General features: G+C 39.8%; 1 protein-coding gene across 3 annotated transcripts in view; it reads left to right on the top strand.

The window, feature by feature from the left end:
• The window catches only part of LOC588928, a 111,923-nt gene that overhangs the window by 82,900 nt on the left and 6,117 nt on the right, over positions 1–22,906 (top strand). For all 3 annotated transcript variants that reach the window (XM_030974341.1, XM_030974340.1, XM_030974339.1), the window contains exons 20-47: positions 35–280; positions 724–966; positions 1,537–1,779; positions 2,942–3,187; positions 3,680–3,922; positions 4,354–4,596; positions 4,945–5,181; positions 5,743–5,970; positions 6,509–6,748; positions 7,201–7,455; positions 7,863–8,105; positions 8,592–8,831; positions 9,207–9,452; positions 9,966–10,205; positions 10,857–11,099; positions 11,408–11,650; positions 11,905–12,144; positions 12,432–12,674; positions 13,087–13,329; positions 14,138–14,392; positions 15,817–15,923; positions 17,776–18,013; positions 18,627–18,743; positions 19,619–19,744; positions 20,278–20,405; positions 20,891–21,107; positions 21,890–21,962; positions 22,346–22,856. In XM_030974341.1, coding sequence (XP_030830201.1) covers positions 35–280; positions 724–966; positions 1,537–1,779; positions 2,942–3,187; positions 3,680–3,922; positions 4,354–4,596; positions 4,945–5,181; positions 5,743–5,970; positions 6,509–6,748; positions 7,201–7,455; positions 7,863–8,105; positions 8,592–8,831; positions 9,207–9,452; positions 9,966–10,205; positions 10,857–11,099; positions 11,408–11,650; positions 11,905–12,144; positions 12,432–12,674; positions 13,087–13,329; positions 14,138–14,392; positions 15,817–15,923; positions 17,776–18,013; positions 18,627–18,743; positions 19,619–19,744; positions 20,278–20,405; positions 20,891–21,107; positions 21,890–21,962; positions 22,346–22,856 — 6,377 coding nt within the window. The remainder of the gene's footprint in view (positions 1–34; positions 281–723; positions 967–1,536; positions 1,780–2,941; positions 3,188–3,679; positions 3,923–4,353; positions 4,597–4,944; positions 5,182–5,742; positions 5,971–6,508; positions 6,749–7,200; positions 7,456–7,862; positions 8,106–8,591; positions 8,832–9,206; positions 9,453–9,965; positions 10,206–10,856; positions 11,100–11,407; positions 11,651–11,904; positions 12,145–12,431; positions 12,675–13,086; positions 13,330–14,137; positions 14,393–15,816; positions 15,924–17,775; positions 18,014–18,626; positions 18,744–19,618; positions 19,745–20,277; positions 20,406–20,890; positions 21,108–21,889; positions 21,963–22,345; positions 22,857–22,906) is intronic.

Raw genomic sequence — 22,906 nt, 5'->3', positions numbered from 1 at the left:
GTGCAATAAATACTTTTTCACTAATCGTTTTCAGACAACGAGCTACCAGTATTTACCTACTGCAACACCACCACCATCGTCCAGAACACTGACCTTGGTCAGAACTACGCAACGGTCAGCTGGGCCCTACCCACTGCCATGGACAACGACGGAATTTCTTCGCTCAGCTCTCGCTTCAACCCGTTGGACACGTTCTCTGTCGGAGAAACAAGTATTCGTTACCACGCAGAAGACAACTCTGGCAATGAAGCAATTTGTCCATTCACTGTTGATGTGAGAGGTGAGTGTAATGTTCTTATTAATGGATGACTCGTTATGAGCATCATCAGGTTATTCATTTGTGCGATATCAAGTTTCTTCAGATTTCCATTTCTTGGATGCTGCAATTTCAATTGCTTTGGTTTGTCTTGTGTAGGATATTGCACAGCCATGGTTTTGCTTGATAAGAAAATAATGCTTTTGGAATATTGCTGCTCTTTGAGAAATATGCTCACTAGATTCAATTATGTACCTGACTTAAGAAATCCAGCCATCTGATTGGTGGAAATTGGAGTCGTGATTTTAGCCATTCCCGTAAAGAAACAAAAATGCCAATACCGGTTAATAGTGAGATCCTTAAAAATTCTGGGTACCAAGAAAATTGTAAGCGCTTGATGTTGGATCTGCCCAGTGCATTGTGTTTCAGAAACATTTTTCCTCACTTTTTTTGTAACTTTTTACCAGACAATGAAGCACCAGCATTCGCAGGCTGCCCGTCAGACGTGACTATTATCCTTAGAGCCTCAGAAAGCTTCCAGTCCGTCAGCTGGATACCTCCAACTGTATCCGATAACGTGATGGTTGCCTCAAATACCTCCTCCGCTACCCCAGGCTCCAACTTCTACTCTGGAATGACGGTCGTAACGTATTATGCTAATGATACAGCGGGCAATGAGATGCAATGTCAGTTCACCATTGATGTTCAAGGTAGGATGTCTTTCTTCTTCTTCTTCTTGTGACTATAATTCTTGTAACATATTGCTGACAGTTACACAGATAAACAAAGTTTGTGGTGTGAATACACAAAACAAACGTGGTAGCAAGAATTATCATTGTAGCCAGATATCATCCTGGAGCCAGTTGTATTCTCCATTGCGATATGTGACATTGTGATATTCTAGTGAATTATGTTTAATGCAAGTTTTGAATACAGCGACCTATTACATTTCAATCAGTGCATCTACTGAATTGTTTACATTGATAGGTTTTTACTTCTGTGTTATCTATCTATTGACCGTAACATGGGAAAAGAGATGAAAATTTCACCCTTTTACCAGGCATACAACCACATATTGAAGGGGATTGATTTGTGAATAAACATGTATCTAATATGTGTATTGAATGTATATCAAATATAAATGTGGAATATATGCCATATATGTACTTTAAATGTACATGTATATCATGTATATCAGATATTCTTGGATATTTATCAATTCAACCTAAAGCTAATACCGTAACCAAATAACAATATTCATCACATTCTTTAACATTTAGATGTGAGTGCACCCACCCTGAGCACCTGCCCAATGAGCATTACCTACAACTCCTCCACCTACATGCTCGGCCAAGGACCTCTTTTTGAAACGCCCAATGCTACCGATGCCAATGGTATTCTGTCTGTCATGGCTAGTCACGGCCCCTATGATAACTTCACCCTTGGCTCTACTATGGTGGACTACGTCTTCACTGATAATGCCAATCTGACCTCCACCTGTAGTTTCTCTGTCATCATCGCAGGTGAGTGGCTTATTTATCCTTTTTTTTGGGGGGGGTGGTATTTTTCGTCTGTTTTAGCCGCCGCAGTTTCTCTATGGTTCAACCATATTGAAAGTAGACTACATGTTGCCTGTAACATATACCTTGATTATAATGTAGCTTCATGTTTAACCTAAAGAATACAAACTGTACATCTTCTAGTGTCATGAACTTCATCCAAAGCCAAAGTACTTTTTTTTACTATGTTAGTAGATAGGTGACACCGAAGAAGTGTGTAGATTAGTGGATAGTTTATTTGATATTCTTAACCCTTTGCTTACTGGAACCTGGTGGTCCCTGTGTTAAGCCTATGGGACCTATACAATTCAGTAGTCAACGGGTTAAGGCTCGTTCAGATGTGACACCACAAAAACGGTGGCGATCTTTCGTAATGAGCTCAGTGAATACGTGCGCACTTGCCATTTCATTTTCACATTTAAAAAATATGTGGCGTTTTGGGGGCGAAGGTTGCCCATATCTGAACAAGCCTTAACTGACCATTTAGTTAATATCTACATACCGGGTATATATATATTCTTTTTCTTGTGAATGTTGTGTAGGTGGATAACTTGATTACCAATGAATTAATGTATCATCCTGTTACCCTTTGGATTTCCAATGCTTTTATGCAAGTGGGTGTATATTTCCTGTTCAGAAATTTCACAGCCTATAGTAACCAGATGTTATTGTAGCTTTAAAGGGATTGGGTATCTTTATCTCAGATTCTAAACAAAAATCCTGGATTTAGCTCATGCTGCAATCATAATGATAAACCTTTAGATCAGTCAGGAATCGGCATGACGTTTACAAGCTGATCACCAGTCTGATTATCAAGATATTTATGATTGGAATTCGAATATCAAAAACTGTTTTCCCAACGGTTTTAATAATACTACAGCCTATTGGGGAAAATGAGTACGATATAAACGGTCACTCAAAGATTTTTAATTTTTTGAGGCACTTCATGATCATTTTGAAACGCAATTTTTTTGGGGCTTCAATATTACACCGTATCACAGACGCTGATAACACGTAGGGCAATGCATCTTAAATTTGGCATTGTTAATTATACCTTACATTCATGTATAAATTCACCTTGTATCCACCTTTGCCCACCCTCCCCCACCCACCTTCACACATACAGATGATGAGAACCCTGTAGTGGACTTCTGCCCCAGCGCTCAGACACTGGAATTCAACAGCAATGGATCAAACGTTATACCGGTCAGCTGGATGGAGCCAACTTTCTCTGACAATTCCGGCAATGTTACTGTCGATTCATCCAACGGCAGTGTCAGTTCGCTAGGTATCGGAAACCACACAATCACTTACACGACTCGAGATCCCTCGGGCAACCAGGCCATGTGCAGTTTTGTTATCACCATTGAGGGTAGGTCATTTCAAACGCTTCATTAATTCCATCCATGGGTGGAAAAAGGTGGTTCAAAGTTTGGGAAATCCAGGTCTTCTGCAACCCACAGCACTTGGTAAAGAGTTGAATGGAAACTTATTATACTTTTGCAGGTTTAATGTACAAGTATCTGCTGACTTATTTATTTGAATAATAAAAAGTTATTTATGTAGGTCTTTGATTAACTTTGAATTTCTTGTCTTGAATACTCTGGATTGTTTTGTGCTATGATGAGTGGAAATTGTGGCAAGGAAATTTGACTCATTTTTGTATTAAATGCTTTGGTTAAGATGTTAAATAGAAATCAATACACATTTACACAATACACATTTTTAACGTAAGTATGTTTATTTTGCAAATTTTGAATCATATTGGAGTGTTTGCGACAGATAGTTGTTGTCCTGCCCCTCAGGATACCATGTCTTTTTAGCATACACAACACAAATCATTCATTGTATTTTCCCTTTGCAGACACCATCCCACCAAGCTTGTCAAGCTGCCCTGTAGATGTAAGACTAGTATTAGCCAACGGCACCTCAACAGCCAATGTGACGTGGACCGCTCCCACCGCATCAGATAATGGTGTCGTTGCGGAGGTTGTGCCGTCCCAGCAACCTCCAGCAGCTTTCTCTATTGGAGTAACAACAGTCACCTACACTGCTCGAGATACCGCTGGTCTGACATCAACATGCAGTTTCAATGTCACCATCATAGGTGAGAACATTTGATGTAGATCATTACCGGTAGTCAAATTTTCTATTAAAATGTAAGCACAAAAGAAAAAAGCATGGGTATGTTTTTAACATTTTTAAAATCGGTATAATCGGATACAAGATCTTCATTCTTCATAATTGATGAAATGTTATCTTTTAGAATCTTTTAGTCATGTGTGACCTAACCCTTGCCCCATGCATTATTTTTTCAAAAATATAGAGTTAGGTTTAGGGTTGCAGTTTGAGTTTGTGGTTAGTGGTTGTAGTTGTGGAAATTCAGAATTCAGATTGTGTAGAAATTTGACAGTGGAGCAATTGTTGTTGGATATAACCAGTCTTGTTGTAAATGAAGCATCTTTAGAGCAGCTGAAATAGCATTCATTCTATGAATTGAATTGTGCATCAATGCTTTTGTGTTTTGTTTTGATACAGACGTTGAGACGCCTGTGATTTCCGGCTGCCCAAGCGACATCACCGTCTCGGTCGAAGCCACTGAATCGACCTCTAATGTTTCTTGGACCGAGCCGACAGCCGCCGACAACAGCAACAATGTCGGCCTGACAACCTCACACTCCCCTTACAGCATCTTCTCAATTGGAAATACCAATGTGACATACACTGCCACAGATGGATCAGGAAATAGTGATACATGCTTATTTGTCGTAACTGTCCTAGGTGAGTCATATTTGATGGTGATCGACATTGTCGTTCCTGAAAGTAAAGCTTTAATGTTTACTTACCCGATCCAAATTTTATAAGAAATGGCAATTGTATAAGATTTTTTTCTTTTTTCTATGCAAACAATATACTGGGCATCGATCATTGAAGAAAGCATATTTCTTCCAGAATTGCAGCCTGTATGTCTGTTTTAGGAATCCAATTTAACTTCTTTCTTGTATTTTCAATAATGGCTGTCAACCTTTGCAACTTTGTTTCACACAAAGTACATTGAATGTGCAGCACAAGAAGGTAAATTCCCATTTACAATGTACATTCAATCTACTTTTACTTATCTTCTCTCAGACAAAGTGAACCCACTCCTGAACTGCTCATCGAGCATCTCGCTGACCACTGATGCTGGTCAAGCCACTGCCTCCGACATCTCTGCATCGGTCAGTGCTACGGACAATGCAGGAACTCCAGTGTTGACCTCCAACCTGCCAGGGGACGAGGCCGGTGTGGGAGTGACCATGGTTACAGTGACCGCTACAGATGGCTCTGGAAACATGGCGATGTGTCAATTCAACATCACTGTTTCAGGTGAATAGTAGTGGATTAGGCATTTAGTCGCTCTGGTGATAATTGCTCCAGGCTTTATTTTGTAGGGTATGGTCAGGGGGGGGGGCAGTTCTGTGTTAGGTTAGGTTGAGGGTTAGGGATATGTTCAGCATTTGGCCAATTTGGTCAGTGTATGTAATCAACCATCAAGCATTTGTCATATAACCAAATAGTCTGTTTTATTATTCATTGTAATACTTTAAAACTAGACTCTTTTGCAACATAAACTTGTCAAGGGTGCAGACCTGTACTCAACAAACATCTGCAAATGTGGACTTTTTACAAAATTGGTATTAAAAATGTTCTTCCATGCTAAAGTTTGGAATCTCAAATAATTTTGAAGCTTAGGGGGGACCAGGAGCTAGGACCAGGATCTCCCCATTGAGAGGGACACAAAGACTTCTATACAATGTGAAATTGGATCCTAAGTTCCAACACAGTTACAGGAAGACAAATATTGTTCTGTTTGGGGAGCAGACTTTCATACATAGGATTCAATGGCTCATATTATAAATATGACTGCTTATATATTCCGTTGAACAGATGATGAAGGTCCAACCTACACACCATGCCCAGAGGACCTCCTCCTGAACACCACCAACGTGGCCAGCTGGACTATCCCTGTGCCTTCAGATAACACAGGGGTCGTCGCAACCTCAGTCTTCTCTCATGAGCCTGGCGTTTTCTCCTCGGGAACAACCGTTGTCAGCTACAATGCCACTGACCAGTATGGCAACCTGGGAACGTGCCAGTTCTCTGTCACCGTTGATGGTAGGGGCAATACAATTTTCTAGTTGTTGTTGTTATTGTTGTGATTAATGGTGTTTCCATCTTCATATTTCTTTTGGGTAACATAAAATCAGGTACATTTGTATACTTGAATGTTAGATGAGCAACAAGGGGATAACTACAGCTGTTTGGTCCTTATCACGTATTTGGTAATTTAGAAGTTATCATGGCACCACCATGGTCTTCGACAATGCAACTGACCAGTTTGGTAACCTTGGCACCTGCCGGTTTCCCGTCACCGATGATGGTAGGGGCTATGAAATTGTCTTTTTTTAAATATTTTGGGAGCATTCACAGCTGGTCTCATGTTATTTTTCCCCAAGGACATTAGTGCACTGATTTGTTCATTTATGATAATTTGTTTTTACAATTGAGCAAGTTGAAAAGTTGAATGTAAGTCAGGATTTCAGTAACCAAAGTTACTCCATCTCCTGATTGTGATGAGTTTATTAGAAAACCATCTATTATGCTTCAAACATCTGTAGTCAATGTTCCTCACTTTTGACTATGTACCTTACAGCCAACGGCAGCCCTGAGGTGTCTGGCTGCCCATCAGATGTAACCGTCAACTCGTCAGTAGCCACGTTCAGCACCAACGTGACGTGGACAGAACCATCTGTGAATGACTCTGACACTGTCAACACGACCCAGTCACATTACCCAGGAGACTCCTTCCCTATTGGAGTGACTGAAGTGACGTACCTTTTCACAGACACTACCGGAAGATCAACCTCTTGTGTATTTGATGTCACAGTCATACGTGAGTACTTCATTATATAATAGTTGTTTCTGAAGAAGAAGAAACCGTGACAGTGATAGAATCCTTAGTTATAAAAGCATATTAGTTGTAGTAATGTGAATACAGCAATAGCTGCATATTTCACCTATAGAATGGTATAGAATGATACAGATAAAACGGGAAACAAAAACGGGTAGAATTGAGGATAATTGGATCGTGAATGATTCAAAAACCTATTATGTTTGTCTGGTTTTTTTTTTAGGGGAGGGGTTATGGTTTCTGTGGTTTGCAGATTTTAATATTTGTCTAGATTTGTATACTTACAAAGACAAAATGAAATTAGGTGTTTGCATTGGAGACATTTTTCATTCATGTATTTGTGCTGGGAGGGAGGGTGTGTAACGAACTTTCATCATTTTTTCAAATAACGGCCGGCATTTCTAACATCTGTAAGATTTGTTTGATTCTTTCAGTGCTGCGGGACAATGTGCCACCTGTCTTTGACTACTGTCCGATCGACTTCACTGTTTACACGGAAGTAGGCAGCACCAATCGCACAATCTTTTGGACTGAGTCGATCGCTTCCGACGCCACCGGCCTGCCTGTTACTCTCACCTCAAACTACGCCAGTGGAGAAACCTTCAGCATTGGCAACTTGACTGTTCAAGTCATTGCCACGGATACTTTCAATAACACGGCCAGCTGCAATTTCACCATTGAACTCATAGGTACGGCGGCATGTTGTAATTCACTTTTGTATTTTTACCAGTTGATATTTATCTGTTGATTTTTTCCTTTGCTACAGGGTGTTATATATAATTGAATACAGTACAACTGAATAGCAGAAAAGTCCTAACATCTAACTTAAGAATATTCTTTGAGATTCTGCCAGATCATACAAATGTCTTCCTTAATTTTAATTTTTTCCCAGACATAGAACAAAAATTCTTAAAAGGCAGTCGGCTTACATATTGGCATAGAATGTTCATTCAATACAAATATGTATCTTGTCTTTTTGAAAAGTCTGAATTTGCTCCTAACAAGTGGCATGTTTTGTATGTGGTTTGCAAGTTCATTGACTAGCTCATCATCTGTCATGTACCAACTTTTTTTTCACTCATTTTCTATTTCTCAGAGGACTTTGCACCAGTGATTGAAAACTGCTCTTCAGACATCGCCCAAGACACAGACCCTGGTGCTCCCAATGCCATTGTGACCTGGATGGAACCAGTGGGCAGCGATGCTAATGGTGCAGTAACCACCAGAGTTAACTACTCCCCAGGGAACATCTTTCCATTGGGTACCACAGTGATAAACTATGAGGTGACTGACCGCACCAACAACACAGCCGACTGCTCTTTTAGAGTCACCATTTCAGGTAATGTGGTGGTGCTACATAGAAAAAAAATGTCATAATCTGTGTGATGCAATCAAAAATGTGCTTTGATGTAGGGTATATATCAAAAGAAAAAAGAGATAGGTACAGGTAGATAGATAGATAGGTAGATAGATAGACAGATAGATACATACATATACAGACAGATAGATTGATTGATAGATAGACAAATAGATATGTTGATAGCCAGCTAGCTACATAGACAGATCTTTTTCTTTCCAACTGAATGTTGTGTAATGATTTCCCTTCTTATATTTTAATGTTCGGTTGTCAAATTATTATGGTAACTTTATTGGCTGGTTATGTGGTCAGAATATTGCCAGTTTGTTTAGTAAACAGTGAGATATATTGTTTAGTATATATAGTGATGACAGGAGTAGAAGTCCAGCATGAATACTGTTGATGACCCGAACTCCAATATTCATGCAAAGCCCCATCATGAATATATAATGCCTCTTTCCGGTACAGACAATGAAAAACCCACCTTCACATTCTGTCCATCCGACGTCACTGTCTACATCCAAGACAACGCTACGTCTGGCAACGTGGCCTGGACCGTACCTGTTGCCGAAGACAATGTGAACGTTGTCAGTCTACTCACTACCTCCTCGCAGGGTACCTATAATGTTGGATCCTACTCTGTGGTCTACCGTGCCTCAGATGCTGGTGGCAATGAGGAACTGTGCTCATTTACAGTTGAAGTCATTGGTGAGTATACGTGTACCAGCGCAATGGGAATCGATATGTTGCGCCTTGCGAAATCATGTGGTTTTTTATAATTTAAACATTGAATTATGTAGTTGTGAAGGAAAATAGTGTAATATTTGAGTAAGGTAGGTACATGTTGAGTCAATAAATATTGTATCACCTTATTATTATACCAAAATATGGATTTGCAAGTAAAGCCTCGGTCACAAATGCCATTATGAACTGCTACGAACGCCGTTATATTCGGGAAGACAATGGAAAAACAGGGAGATTCGTACAAACCTTTGTGACCCTAGCATTACACATGCACATGTATTATTCAGATTATCTATTTTGTTCTCTGCATATCTTGTGTATTTATCCACACACCCACAGAGGACCAATCACCGACCATTGTGGGCTGTCCTAGTGACATCACCCAGCCCACTGACGCTGGGGTCAACGATGCCACGGTGAGCTGGACCGAGCCCTCTGTCACCGATGACCGGGTTAACGCCACCCTCTCGGCCCCCAACTTCTCCTCCGGGGATACCTTCCCTCTGGGGTCTACCACGGTCATGTACAGCGCCACGGACATAGGGGGCAACACTGCTACCTGCTCATTCACTGTTATTGTACAGGGTAGGACTATAAAACATTAACCTCTTCTGTTTAACTGTGGTCAGTAGCATACATGTAGCTGCAAACCATTCTTATTCTGGAGGAATGATTCCTACTAGTGTTTTGTGCTCTTATTCCTCTCATTTTCGATGTAAAATACACCATTTTCCTAATTTTTGGATTAGGAGATTCTTGATTTTGGCCATGGTAGGTTAGTGGGTATGCAGTGGTTATGAATGAAGCCATTTTGGAATGACAGTTTTTTTTTACCTGAAAACACTACTTTCTCCACCGTTCCCCCTCCCCTCTCTCTCTCTCTACTCGATATGTTTGTATGATTTAAAAGAATTACTAATGTGTATACTTAATTCAATCCTGTTCTATATTCACCTTATACATTAATTCCATGTAATTCACCCTTCTCAGCAAGTTAGATTTTCAAAGATTACCAATTCAATTCAGTTCTGTTCAAATCTTTCGTAACAAAATCAATGACTGTGACGATGTTTACATGTAACTTCATTTTTGACACAGATGAGGAGGATCCCGTAATCTTAAACTGCCCCTCGGCAATCACAGACTACACTCCGGCCTCCACCACCGTGTCGGTGACGTGGACAGAACCTACATCCACTGACAATGACAACTTGGCAAGCCTGATGACCAACATACAGCCTGGAACACCACTGGGAGTGGGAGTATCCGATGTCATCTACACTGCTGTGGATGATTCAGGCAACTCCGCTACTTGTACATTCCAAATCACAATCTTAGGTGAGATGTTTATCAAATTTGGTTTCTGTGTGCAGCAAAGAAGTTACATGGCTTTGTAATTGAGCAAGTTCAACCTGTTTTGCCCCATATTCAGTTGTACTGCACATTCCATGATTAAATAATCATTACAAATAGGGCATCATTGTAAAATGGAATCAACAGGCTTTTCAATGATATCAACGTCAAATATGATAGGATAGTAACAAGAGATATATCAACACTCAATCTTAAATTTCAGGATTTATTTTGAGGAGTTTATATCAAGCTGATAATCCTACAAGAGCTTGAATCAGGCAAAACATTTTATGTCAATTTGTGTTCACAATTCCTTAACACAATGCATTAATATTTGGTAATGTATGGGATATTTGATACCTTTGACCTGCCCAAAATATGGAGCACGTTCCTATCAAGGAAAATCATTCACCTTTTCAGTTTACAAACATTTATCTTCCCAAAAAATTCAGAGACATTTTTTATCGTTCATCTTGATAAATGATGAACTGGTTGTGAATTTCGTGAAGGAAGGCAAGCTCTTCTGATTGAAGAAAAAGAAGATAATTAGTGCAATTTAGAATTTGAAAGTTATTAATTGGACAGAGTAATTATTGCAATTTTACAAATGGTTGAATCTTGATATACCCCACACAGAGGACATGCCACCTACCATAACTGGTTGCCCCTCCAACATTGAGCAGAACACGGACGTTAACAGCGCCACGGCTGTGGTCATGTGGTCCGAGCCAGTGGGGACAGATGACCTGGGAACCCCTAACATGACCTCGGACGTTGCCTCTGGTTCAGCATTCGGTATAGGCACCACCCCGGTCACCTACACTGCAATCGACTCTGCCAGCCAGACCACCACCTGCACCTTTGATGTGGTGATCAGGGGTAAGTCTTCCAAACCATTCGACCAATTGACCCATTTTATTTGTTTGTTTGTTTATTTGTCTTAAACATAAAACTCATTGGATGTGCTAGATAAGACTTTTAAATTCATGCAGTAGCGAATGTGACGTTTTAAGTTCTTGATGGCTGCGTAGTTTAGATAAACTAGCAAATAATAGCTAGATACATCGATTTTGTGTTTTGTTTGTTTGTTTATTTGTCTAGAACATAAAACTCATTGAATGTGCTAGAAAAGACTTTTAAATTCATGCAGAAATGAATTGATTCTCTTGGTGTCTCCCCTTATCTAGACCGAGAGAATCCAGTATTGATGAACTGCCCAACTGAAGTATCGGCCACCATCGCCCCTGATGCTGCGACTACTGCGGTGTCTTGGACACCTCCCACTGCTACTGACAACTCTGGCTCTGTGATCGTGACTCCAAACCTTATGCCTGGTGTCCTGTTGGGCACAGGTTTTGAGGTCGTCATCTACATTGCCATTGATGAATCGGGCAATCGCGACGTCTGCAACTTTGTGATTACAGTCTCGGGTGAGTTATAATGCGTGGCGAGAAGGATGCTTCTTGACCTGCACCAGCTGATGTAATGATTAGCAAGTTCCAATTTCTTCCGGTATTGATTTTTGCTTTACCTATTAACCTATCATTATGTAATATATCTCATAATATGTTGCATAGATCGATTCAATGATATAAAAATGACATTCACAAATTGTTCATCTTGGTCCTTATAATTTTGAACCGTAACTCTCATCCAACATCTTGAATCTCCCCTTTCTCCACAGAGGACCAAGCTCCTGTCGTAAGTGACTGCCCCAGCGACCAGTCTGTTGGCACAGATGCTGGCCAGAACTACGCCAGTGTCTCCTGGACAGAGCCGACAGCCACTGATGACACAGGCAACGTTACAGTCTCTATCTCTCCATCCTCTACGCAGTACCCACTGGGAACGACTGCGGTGACGTACACCTTCACCGATTCCATTAATCTGACCAGTACATGCTCATACTCAGTCACAGTTCAGGGTAAGTGTTTAACGGAGATGCATTCACATTTTTTCTTTTTTTCTTTCTTTGTTTACCTCATTTGTTATGAAAGCCAATGTAATAGATTTCCTTAATGGTTATCTTCATAAGGCCCATTTGGGCCATTACCAAAATAACTTTGCAATTTTCATAACTAAATGATGAAGAGTCTTGCAAATGGCAAGGTGCCAAATTTTGTTGCTTCTTCTCTAAAGCATATATCCAGCAAATACTTTTTCTGTGATTTTGCCTTCTATTTCTCTTTTTTTCCTTCTTGCCATCATTAGACCGCGAGGATCCAGTATTCTCCGGCTGTCCTACCAATATTAATGAACTGCTGCCCGCATCTCAGTTGCCGGTGACTGTCAGCTGGACGGCACCAATGGCTACCGACAACACGGGCAATGTCTCTATGGACGTCAACATCGAGTCTGGCTCGTCTTTCCCAGAGGGCACCCATGAAATCAGTTACACTGCTACCGATGACTACGGCAATTCAGATGTCTGCATGTTCAGTGTCATTATCACAGGTTAGTGTGTCGATGGATTGAATCCGTGTTCAACAGGACGTGGTAGATGGTCTCAAATAACTACCGGGGCAAAGTGGAAACACTTTTTATGTATATTATAAGTAGCAAATGGAGGTGTCTTCTTTTACCTGCTGTGGACAGAGAGCTCTGTAAGCACTATAATATCTGTGTGTGTCGTACAGGTAAGATGCACACATCGTAGATGCACTATGCTCCTGTTTAATTTTGCTGCAGCTCTAACTTGAGGCTGTTTCCCTCGTCTTGTAAGCAAAGCTAGGGTTTGAAGATGAATATTATTCACCCAATTAGTATGATTTATAATTTTCAAATCTGGGATACCAGTTTTCATGATCTTGCTTTTAATGTAGAGGAGTATTCATTTTCAGCATTTGTTCTATTTATACTTTTCCAGTTGATCAGCCACCTACTTTCACATTCTGCCCAAGTGCAATCAACACACCCACCGATGCTGGAGTAGACTACACCTCAGTGACCTGGACCAGTGCCACAGCCATCGATGATAATGGCGCGGTTAATCTGACATCAGACTACCAATCAGGAGACAGCTTCACTATCGGCTCAAGAGCCGTTACGATTACAGCCACTGACTCGGCTGGTTCTTCGTCAACCTGTACCTTCGATGTGACAGTTAATGGTATGTGTATCATTATGTTGATTCAGCGGTTGTAGCATCATGGGTCGTTAACTTGACTCTTGAACCAAAAGTGGGGTTTGTATCCTTACACACTTTGTGTGTACTGTTGTCTCTTTTTACCCGGTGTAGTGAAAGGGTACTTGGTAGAAAGGACTTCCTTAAATATTGTGAGCTTTTGTAATGGTAGCCATGCTTGATGGCCAAGACATGTTAGATACATGTATAAAGCACTGTAGAAGAAGCCAATATCATTTTTATGAAGAGAAAACATTGTCACAATTAAGGAATGACATCTTGTGTGTCTACCAGGATATGTATTCAGTCCAATCCTCATCTCCAACTGATTTAACTGTGCACAGGATATCAACATTAAGGAAATCTCACTACCAAAGTTTCACATTTCAAACCTTTATATGAACAATAGCAAGATTTAAACAAAATTGATTCTTATCAAACTATGGTCCAGTCTTGGAGCTTATAACAAGGCATACATATACAGTCAAACCTGTATATAGCGACCGCCCAAGGGAACACAAAAAATGGCCTTTGTAGACAGGTGGTCTTTGTAGACAGGTTCCTTAAGTACATGTTTCAATGAGGAACCATTTTCAAGGGAAACAAAAAATGTGGTCCTTGTAGACAGGTGGTCTTTGTAGACAGGTGGTCTTTGTAGACAGGTGGTCTTTGTAGACAAGTGGTCTTTGTAGATAGGTTTGACTGTACATGTAGATCCTGTGTGCATATCCACTATCCGTCTATAGTTTAATTCTAACACCACACATCCGTTCCTGATCTCCTCCTCAATCAGATGAAGAGAAACCAGCCCTAGTGAACTGTTCTTCGGACATCACAGTCTATGTGACCAACTCAGTTGCATCGGCCAGCGTCACATGGGCTGAGCCATCAGTGACCGACAACTCTGGAGAGTCCATCATACCAAACTCCAACATGGCATCTGGAACCCGCTTCAGCAATGGAAGCATTACGGTGCTCTACTCGGCCACGGATTCCTCCCAGAACGTAGATACCTGTAGCTTTGTTGTCATCGTACAAGTTGCTACTAGTAAGTATTCATGCTCCACTGCACTACCTGTAGCTACTTACGCCCTCTATATAACAAACAATGCCTAATCAGTGACCATTGGTCCCCCATGATCCTCTTTTTCTTATGTCATTTGAAAGCTGAGTTGATGAGATAACCATTTGTCCAGTGACCTTGCAGAATGGTCTAATCACTCCCATAAACTAGTTCAGATAAGCTTTAATGCTCCGTCTGTCATAATTGTGTAGCTTAATTGTTGTCCTTTAAAACCATACATACCACATTACCGGTATTTGAAATACAGTGTTCCATAAGCATTGTACATGTGACATATTTCAAGTGTGTGGCGCAGTCCATTTTTCAATCAGTCGACCAAAGCCAGCAAAGATTAGGAAATGCACACTGCTCTGGTTGTGCTACAAAAGAAATACACACTGTAATGCCAAATGAACTTGGGAATGGTCTCAATGAAAACTGAAGTTCTTGAGAGCAAGTCCTTTGGACTGAATAAAAATAGCTTTGTATGTCTCTCAAAAGAGAGAGAGGTTGCCTCAGTATGATAATACCGCCTCCACCCCCCTTCTCCCTAATATATTATAAGCTCAGTGCAGAAGGGGTTAAGATACAGTAGGTCCTCTGTTTAACCCTATTTAGCCCGGGGGGGGGGGCTTGAGAAGCCCCCCCCTCGACATTTTTCGCGATAATTTTTTAACGCAAGAAAATCTTGCACTGAAATTTTGTGACTTTTTTCTTTCGAGTCTTGCGCAACTTTTGAAAGAAATTTTTCGAAAATCGGACCTACCATTACAAAGTCACGTGTCCTTTTGTCTTCGCATGTCAGCCCGAAAATCGCTCATTTTTGTGATTTGTGTACAAAACATATGGAAATCTCATTTTTCAAATAAAGAGGTAAAACATTGGTTATTTGGTCTTGTTTAGATTTTAGGTGTTTATTTTGGGGTCAAAATAGTTGAATTATAGTTGGAAATGAAATAAAACAACAAAAACAATAAAATACATAAGTTAAAAAAACAAAGAAATACATAAGAAATTATCAAAACAATAGATAACATAAGGAATAACCCTGGTTTTTCAAATTTTTGTGTTGTATTATTATTCCAAATGGTCTAACAAATATATGTAGTGAGAAAGAATGCTTAAATATGAATAATGTCTGATTTATGGGCAAAAATGTGAATTAATGACCTTATTTGCATAAATTACCATAAATATGCAAATGAGTGAATTTTTCAAAAAAATTGAAATTACCATAGTATTCTATACACTTCACTTGACATGTATGCAAATTTTCGCGGCGATCGGGTGTTCACGGCCGAGATCACAGGGGGGGCCTGCGAAGCCCCCCCCTGGGCTATGCAGTTTCAAATAGCCCGGGCTAAGATGTCATAAAGCATGTTATGTATTTTTTGTCTTTTCATTTGCAGGCTTAAGTCAATATGTAGCCAGGTTGAAGCTGAATAGGATTCGGGACCAGGTTGGTCCGTTTACACAAGATGTCATCGATTCCTCTTTAGTCAAGTTACAAGAAGATGTGAGTATTTAAAAAATATATAAACGGGGCTGTCAACCCTCCCGCATTTGGAGGGAGTCGTCCCACCAGCTTGTAGCGGGGGGACTCGCGATCTCCCGCAATCTCCTGGTTTATGAAAAATCCTCCCGCCAAACATGTAAAATGAACCAGCGTACCATATCGTATAATGCATTTTGAGTTCTGCTTGCTCATTGAGCACTTGTCTGGATATCAAAAATAGAGACCTGGGCCTATTTTTGTATCCTACAGGAATCTGGTGGCTCATGCATGAATGGGGAGAAAATCAATAGTCAATGCGTTAAAGTAGATATTCATTGATTTTAAAAACTAACTTTATTTTCATTATTGCAAAGTTGAAACTTTGATTCGACAAGGTTATCAAAATTCAATGCTTGGAAATATTCGAAGTAATGATCATTATAAATTACAAAATGCTTCAATACAGCCCCAGCATAGCACCTGAAGAGCTCTCCGAACGCTGCTGAGATGTGTGAGATCACAGTATGGACATGATTTGCACAAGCAGACGATGTCCCATGACATCTCACACATTTTCAGTGCCTGTGTTTTCATCTTCTCTTGAGTTCATTCTCTTACTTCACTACTGTCAGTCTAAATGTATAATCTATTGCCTCACTCTAAACCCCGCGCATGTTTTTATTTTGATGACAAATGCAGCGATACAAAAATAAAGGAATATGTCGCTTGTAAACAAAATAAGACGCCATTGTATATTCAGCTGCACACTCCGGGGCATGTTCGGCGTTTCAAGAGGGAACAAATGCCGTCCTCAATATCATTCCGGGGGGTTTTCAATTTGAAAGTCTGTTTTCTTTCATTGTTAATTAACCCCTATCCCGTGTATTTACAAGCAAAAGATTTTAGTTATCAGAATCGGGATCCCCTTTTGAATGGTTTGACATGCCATTACATTTATATACACTAAACTCATTATAATTTGACAAATGATAGCTTTGCATTTGTGTTCATTCTTTATGGGATGTCGTCTGCTTGGGCAGTATTGGTCCATATAGTGACGTCATTAAAACATCGTTATTTTTCCGGCGAACCTCTCGTATATCCCAGCTGCTATGAAGGTGGTTGTATTTTTATTTTTTTATGAATCACCCGATATGTAGTTGAACTAAAACTTGTACGACGGCCATCTGTTAGCTTACCAGTTTCTAGTGATACATTAGTTGACATATTTGTGATTTTCTTTGAATTTCACCTTTAAGACATGTGATTGAAAAAAAAAGCACCGTTTATTCAAATCCAAGCACAGAATGGCTAGTAAATGCTCAATCAATGAGTGAATATATATGTTCAACTTGGGACAAGTCATTGATATCTATCAAATCATACTTGGATCGTGACTACTTGTTTATTTTCTTTTTAATTTCACCCCATACATCTGAAATATGAGCTAATTTATTGTATTATTCGACACTGAGCTCAGGCTATGGACGTTCATTTCTGAGAATATAAAAACGTGGTACTCAATTCATACTTTAGCTATGTTTGCACTTTACACATTTTGATTATTATTATACTTTTTACATGTAGCTTGACACCCTGTTCATACTATATTTTCTTCTAGAACATACCACATTTGTGAGATATTACTTGCGCTGTTGTTCTAGTACTCTTATACTATGTGTTTACAATTGTTTCATGTGTTTAATTTGTCTTTTAGCTGCCTTAGATTTCGTCTCCCCAGATCTTTGTGAGATATAGTTTGAATTCGCATGTTTTAAATACATGTGATACCGGTACACCTTTCATTGCATAACTGAATACTGGAGCTATGGCTAAACTGAACATTTTTTCTTAAATTCTGCCCATACAACAGTTCGAAAATCTGTTCCGTCAGAGCTCTGTCAGCACCTACTTTGCAGGGGTTCAGATTTCGTCAGCGTTTGTAGATCCCTCCTCTGATCTGTCTGCAATCTTCGAAATCAATCTGTACTTCAAAGAAGCCACACCAGCTGTCACCAATGAAGCAATCCAGAGCGCTTTTGATGCATCTCTCACCAATAACAAGTTCGACGTCAACAACGAGGTGCCCCAGCCTTTGGAGTTCTACATCAGTAAGGAATCTTACCTATCAGCAATTTGTTTTTTTAATACAGATCAATTGTCATGAAAATACATTTGTAGGATAGTTTTTCAGCACTCGGTGAAGGAGAGTCACTTTAAGAGTAGTCTTGGAATTCCAGCAACAGGTTGTTTTTGTTTTTTTAGTATCTTTGGGATGTTAATTGATAAGCATTTGATTGAATGAATAGGATATACATATATATATATATATATATATATATATATATATATATATATATATATATATATATATAAGCAGTGCATGTACTCAAGTAACTTCAGTTTCTGATGATGATGATAAATGAAAAAATAAACATTTCAAACTCCTTACTTTCATTAGACTTTTCTCCAGCTGCTAGCCATGTGTATTTGATCTCTTATTTTGATGGCTAAATTTGCAAAGGGGGTGGGTCTTAATCAGCAGCCAAGCTCAATGTGTTTGTTACATTCTAAAAGCTAGAGAAGATTTTAAAGAAGTTTCAGTTACTAGGCAAAATAATTTGAATTTTTCATGTGTGTTATTTATTTGTGAGATTCGTAGATTCTAGAGGTCGGTGTTGTACTAACCATGGATTTAACAATCGACCATTCCTTTCCTTTTAGCTCCAGGCCCTTGTTCATCAACACCATGCCAGAACTCTGGTACTTGTACGGCTTTAGACAGGGTCAGCTTTGAATGCACATGCACAGCGGCCTGGACGGGTACACTCTGTACTACAGGTAAGCAGTTCACTCCCTGTTGACTGAGGTCCTTCGCAAATCAGTCAATGAAATGTATTCTATATATCATTAGCCCATAGACCATAGGAACCAGGGCCCTGTTTCATCAAACTTGATGTCAATAACAGGTTACAAGCTACTGTTATAAGCTACTGAAATCATGGCATCTGATTGGCCGAGAGCTAATTTGTCATAGAAATTTAGCAGTTGTTATAGATAACAAGTTCTATGAAACAGGCCCAGGTGGCTTCTGTATGAAGCCTATGGGAATGGAAGAATTCAGTAGTCAATGGGTTAAACATCCAGTGTGTTATAAAGTGCAAAAGAATTTTACTTTCAATGGTTAAACTTTGTGTGATAGCAAGTAAAGATGGGAGCAATTGAGTCTGTGTTGGTGCTTGTCGTTGCACTTGGTTGTATCAGATTTTAATGTGTTGTCATTTATGCCTCAGTCACACTTGCTCTGCGGCTAGGATACGGCTGGGCAGATGCAGTTTTTCTGTCTCCACAAATTCAAAATACCTTAGCATATGTGACTGCTACAGCATGTGACCGTGGGAATGCTGTGCCGACCGGTCCTACATTCGCTATTGGCCGTAGATACTTTAGACCCCACGGCCGCAGCGGCAAATGTGACTGAGGCATTGGGGTGCCTATTAACCTAAGATATACTGTTAAGTGGCATTCTGTTTCAATTACGTGATCCACAACTTTTCAGTGGTTTCTCTCAGAGAATCTGTAAAATTCAAATCCAGAATGCTTTTATCAAGTCAAAGCAGATCGAAGCAGCCAGACAGCTGATGCTTGATCGTCTCTGTTTATGCTAACCTTTCTTTCCTCTTCTGCATCTTTTCTATTTTGCTCCTCCTGAACAGATGTGGATGAATGTTCAAAGGGTTCGCCCTGTACAGGTGAAAACCAAGTCTGTTTGAACACCGCCGGAGGTTTCACCTGCCAGTGTTCTTCAGGTTTCGCCAATGTCAATGACGCTTGCATTAAAGGTAAGATCATCTTTTTATTCTTTTCTTTTGTTCGATCACTTGATATTTGTCCTGCAATGTTCAAATTTGTACCAGTTCCTTTAAAATATGCATCTACTTGAGTAGGACCCAGCATTTTATACTCTCTCTATCTCTCTCTCTCTGTCTCTCTGTCTCTGTCTCTCTCTCTGTCTCTCTCTACCTCTCTCGCTCTCTATTCTGTCACTTCTAATCCATTTTTCTTTTTACAATGAAGAAATTATATTTGTCCTTTAGTTTCTTGGATGTATCATTGTGATCACAGATAACTCGAAACCCTTTGTCCTGCCTGGCAATGTGTACAAAATATTTCTTTTGTATATTATGTATTAATTGATTTTGAATGGATAAATTCCTGTTCTCTACTACCATTCCACAACAAAAAGTTATATGTAGATATATTTATATTGGGCTATGGCAAGTAAAAAGCGATTTCAACTGCATTTATGGCATGGGGTCATCAAAGCTTTAGTAACATTCAAAGTGAATTTGCATTTTCTCATTTTTCCTCTCAGTGGCGTCATCCTTTGGTGGTGCCTTTGACATTGAGATGATTGATGGACGGTCGGCTATCTTTAGCTCAGACCTGAACGACGAGACCTCGTCTGCTTACACAGCACTTGAATCCAGAGTCACTTCTGCTGTAAGTTATTCTCTAACTTTTTTGTTGAAGATTTTGACACTAAAATTCACTCATTAAAATAGCGATACAGCATAATTCCATCAAAGTTTGAGGGTTTAGGATTAGGGCTGTGATTTTTGAGTAGGTTTAGGGTTCAGGTTTCAGGTTTAGAATAGTGTTTGTTCCAAGATGAAGTTAGTAATTGGATTAGTGTAGGATAGTGAACACACCAAAGCATGTACAGTTAACAGCTAGATTATTCATACCCTAACCAAGTTTTGTCATTTGTTTCAGTATGTGAAAAATTGATTTGTCCGAATTTATGTTTCTGAATAATTCCAACAAATTAAGGCCCTATAATTCAACCAATCCATCTTTTATTGTTGAGTTACGAAATACACAAAAACATCAAATTTACCAGGGGTATATGAACAATGCAGTTATCACACAAGCATTAAACACAAGGGAACATGCTCTTTAAGACCATTATGCTTTATCCTTACTAGATTGATGAGGTCTACGTTAACACCACTGGATACCTGATGTCGAAGGTGATTTCTTTCTCCAGTGGCAGTATCAAAGTAGAATATGAACTCCTCTTTGAGACCCCGGTGGATAGCACGAGCGTGGAAAGCATGATCAACAAGAGTATCAGTGAGTCGACGGGTGAGCTCAGTCAGACCGCTATCATCATCAAGACATCCTCTGTCATAACAGTGCAAGGTAAGCTGGTTATATACAGATCTACAACATTTGTCCATGGTGTCCTAGGAGGCCTCTTTCTTAAGAAACAGTACTTCACTAGATTTCTTCAAAAAACAACTGAAAACTTACCTGTACAACTCCTCTTAAATTGTTGAAAGTCTAAGAGAGCAGCGCCTTGTAACCTTTGGAAAAGGCGCTATATAAATCCAATTATTATTATTATTATTATTATCATATATATGGACAGCTGCATGCATGCAGATGTACCGGTATTTGTGTAAGATTTCCTACAAAAGGTATTGTGTGCTATTGGTCAGGGTAGATTGTGCTAGAGGAAGGGGGAATCATTATTTGTATATATACTCCACTTCATTTTCATCTTGGAAACCCCTAATCTGTAGCAGAGTATGATTGAGGAGTCCATGAATCAAATCATCTGATGTTAAATTCATTTCTACTTTAATGTTGGTGTTTCTCTGTACTAGTGCAGCAATGAATGATCTATACATGACAAAGTGCCACATTGCCTTGGGCCTATGAGTAATTATAGGTCAGCCTCATTCAAATAAAAAGTTGTAAACTGCATCAAAATCCACTGCAGCTAAATTAAAGCCATTCCATGTGTAAATGAGTGGCAAGTTGGGATGATCAAAAGGTAGCAGTGTGCAACAAAGGCTCCTTCACTCATCACATTATATATTTTTTTTTTATTTACCTTTTTTCAGTTGGCTTACCTCAATGTATATGATATGAACATGGCCTTTATAATTTCTTTAATTTGAATTCCTTTCTCTCACCAGAACTTTGCCCAGTAGACTACTGTGAGAATGATGGTATCTGTGTTATAACAGTAGGACTTCAAAGACAGTGCATGTAAGTATATTCTTTCTATCTACAATAACGAGGGAACCTGTAGTAACCTACTTGTTCTTTAGGAAGACATTTTGCTGTTAAAAAGAATTATTTATTTGTTATGTTTCTGCCAAAGTATCGCTGCTTCTTTTCTATTCATATTATGTCTAATAACATGTAATTAATTAGCTATCCATGGCCATGCATACCATAGGGAGTTCATGTAAAGAAAGTTGGTTCGTTTTTATACACAATGATTTTCATATGGTTGCATTTCCAGTATGGCGTTAGACATGAAACGTTCATTCTGGATATATATCCCTCCCTTTAACTAATATTTCTATGGAGAAGTTGTTTGTAGAGTATTTTTAAACGCTTGCCATGTTGTAATTTTGCATTTTCAGCTGTGAGGACAACTTTGAAGGCGACCAGTGCGAGATCAACCTGAGCGGCATCCCCACCTTCATCATAGTTCTGATCGTAGCAGCAGGTCTCCTCGTCATCATCGTCCTCGTCCTCCTCGCCCTCTGCTTCTTCATCATGAGGACGTCCAACGACAAGGACTCCGGCAACTTCATCTACAGCGTGGAGGGCGGGCAAGAGAACTTCACGTTCGGCCACACCCGTGACGACATGATTCACATGCGTGGCCCACTAAACAGGGCTAACGCCAATGCCGATCACGTGGCCAATCGTCCTAGCAACCCGGACAGGTCGGAGTTGAGGACGACCAGAGAGGATGCTGGGCACCACCGGCATGTGTCTGGTCGTAGTGGTAGGAGGAGGCAGAAAGGGGAGCGGTTCTATCATGATACTCCACCACCATCGTACAATGGGACTGGGGTGGTGGTAGTGGGTAGAGAGGCCAGGGAGCTATCTAGGCCACTCGTCACCAATACGACTTCTGCTTCTAGGGTAAGATTAACTCTCTTAATAATAATAATAATAATAATGATAGCTAGTTT

This window comes from Strongylocentrotus purpuratus, unplaced genomic scaffold, assembly GCF_000002235.5.
Source record: "Strongylocentrotus purpuratus isolate Spur 01 unplaced genomic scaffold, Spur_5.0 spur5_scaffold_7, whole genome shotgun sequence".
Classification (NCBI taxonomy): Eukaryota; Metazoa; Echinodermata; class Echinoidea; order Camarodonta; family Strongylocentrotidae; genus Strongylocentrotus; species Strongylocentrotus purpuratus.
The sequence above is the reverse complement of the archived record's forward strand: the minus strand, read 5'-3'. Positions and strand labels throughout refer to the sequence as shown.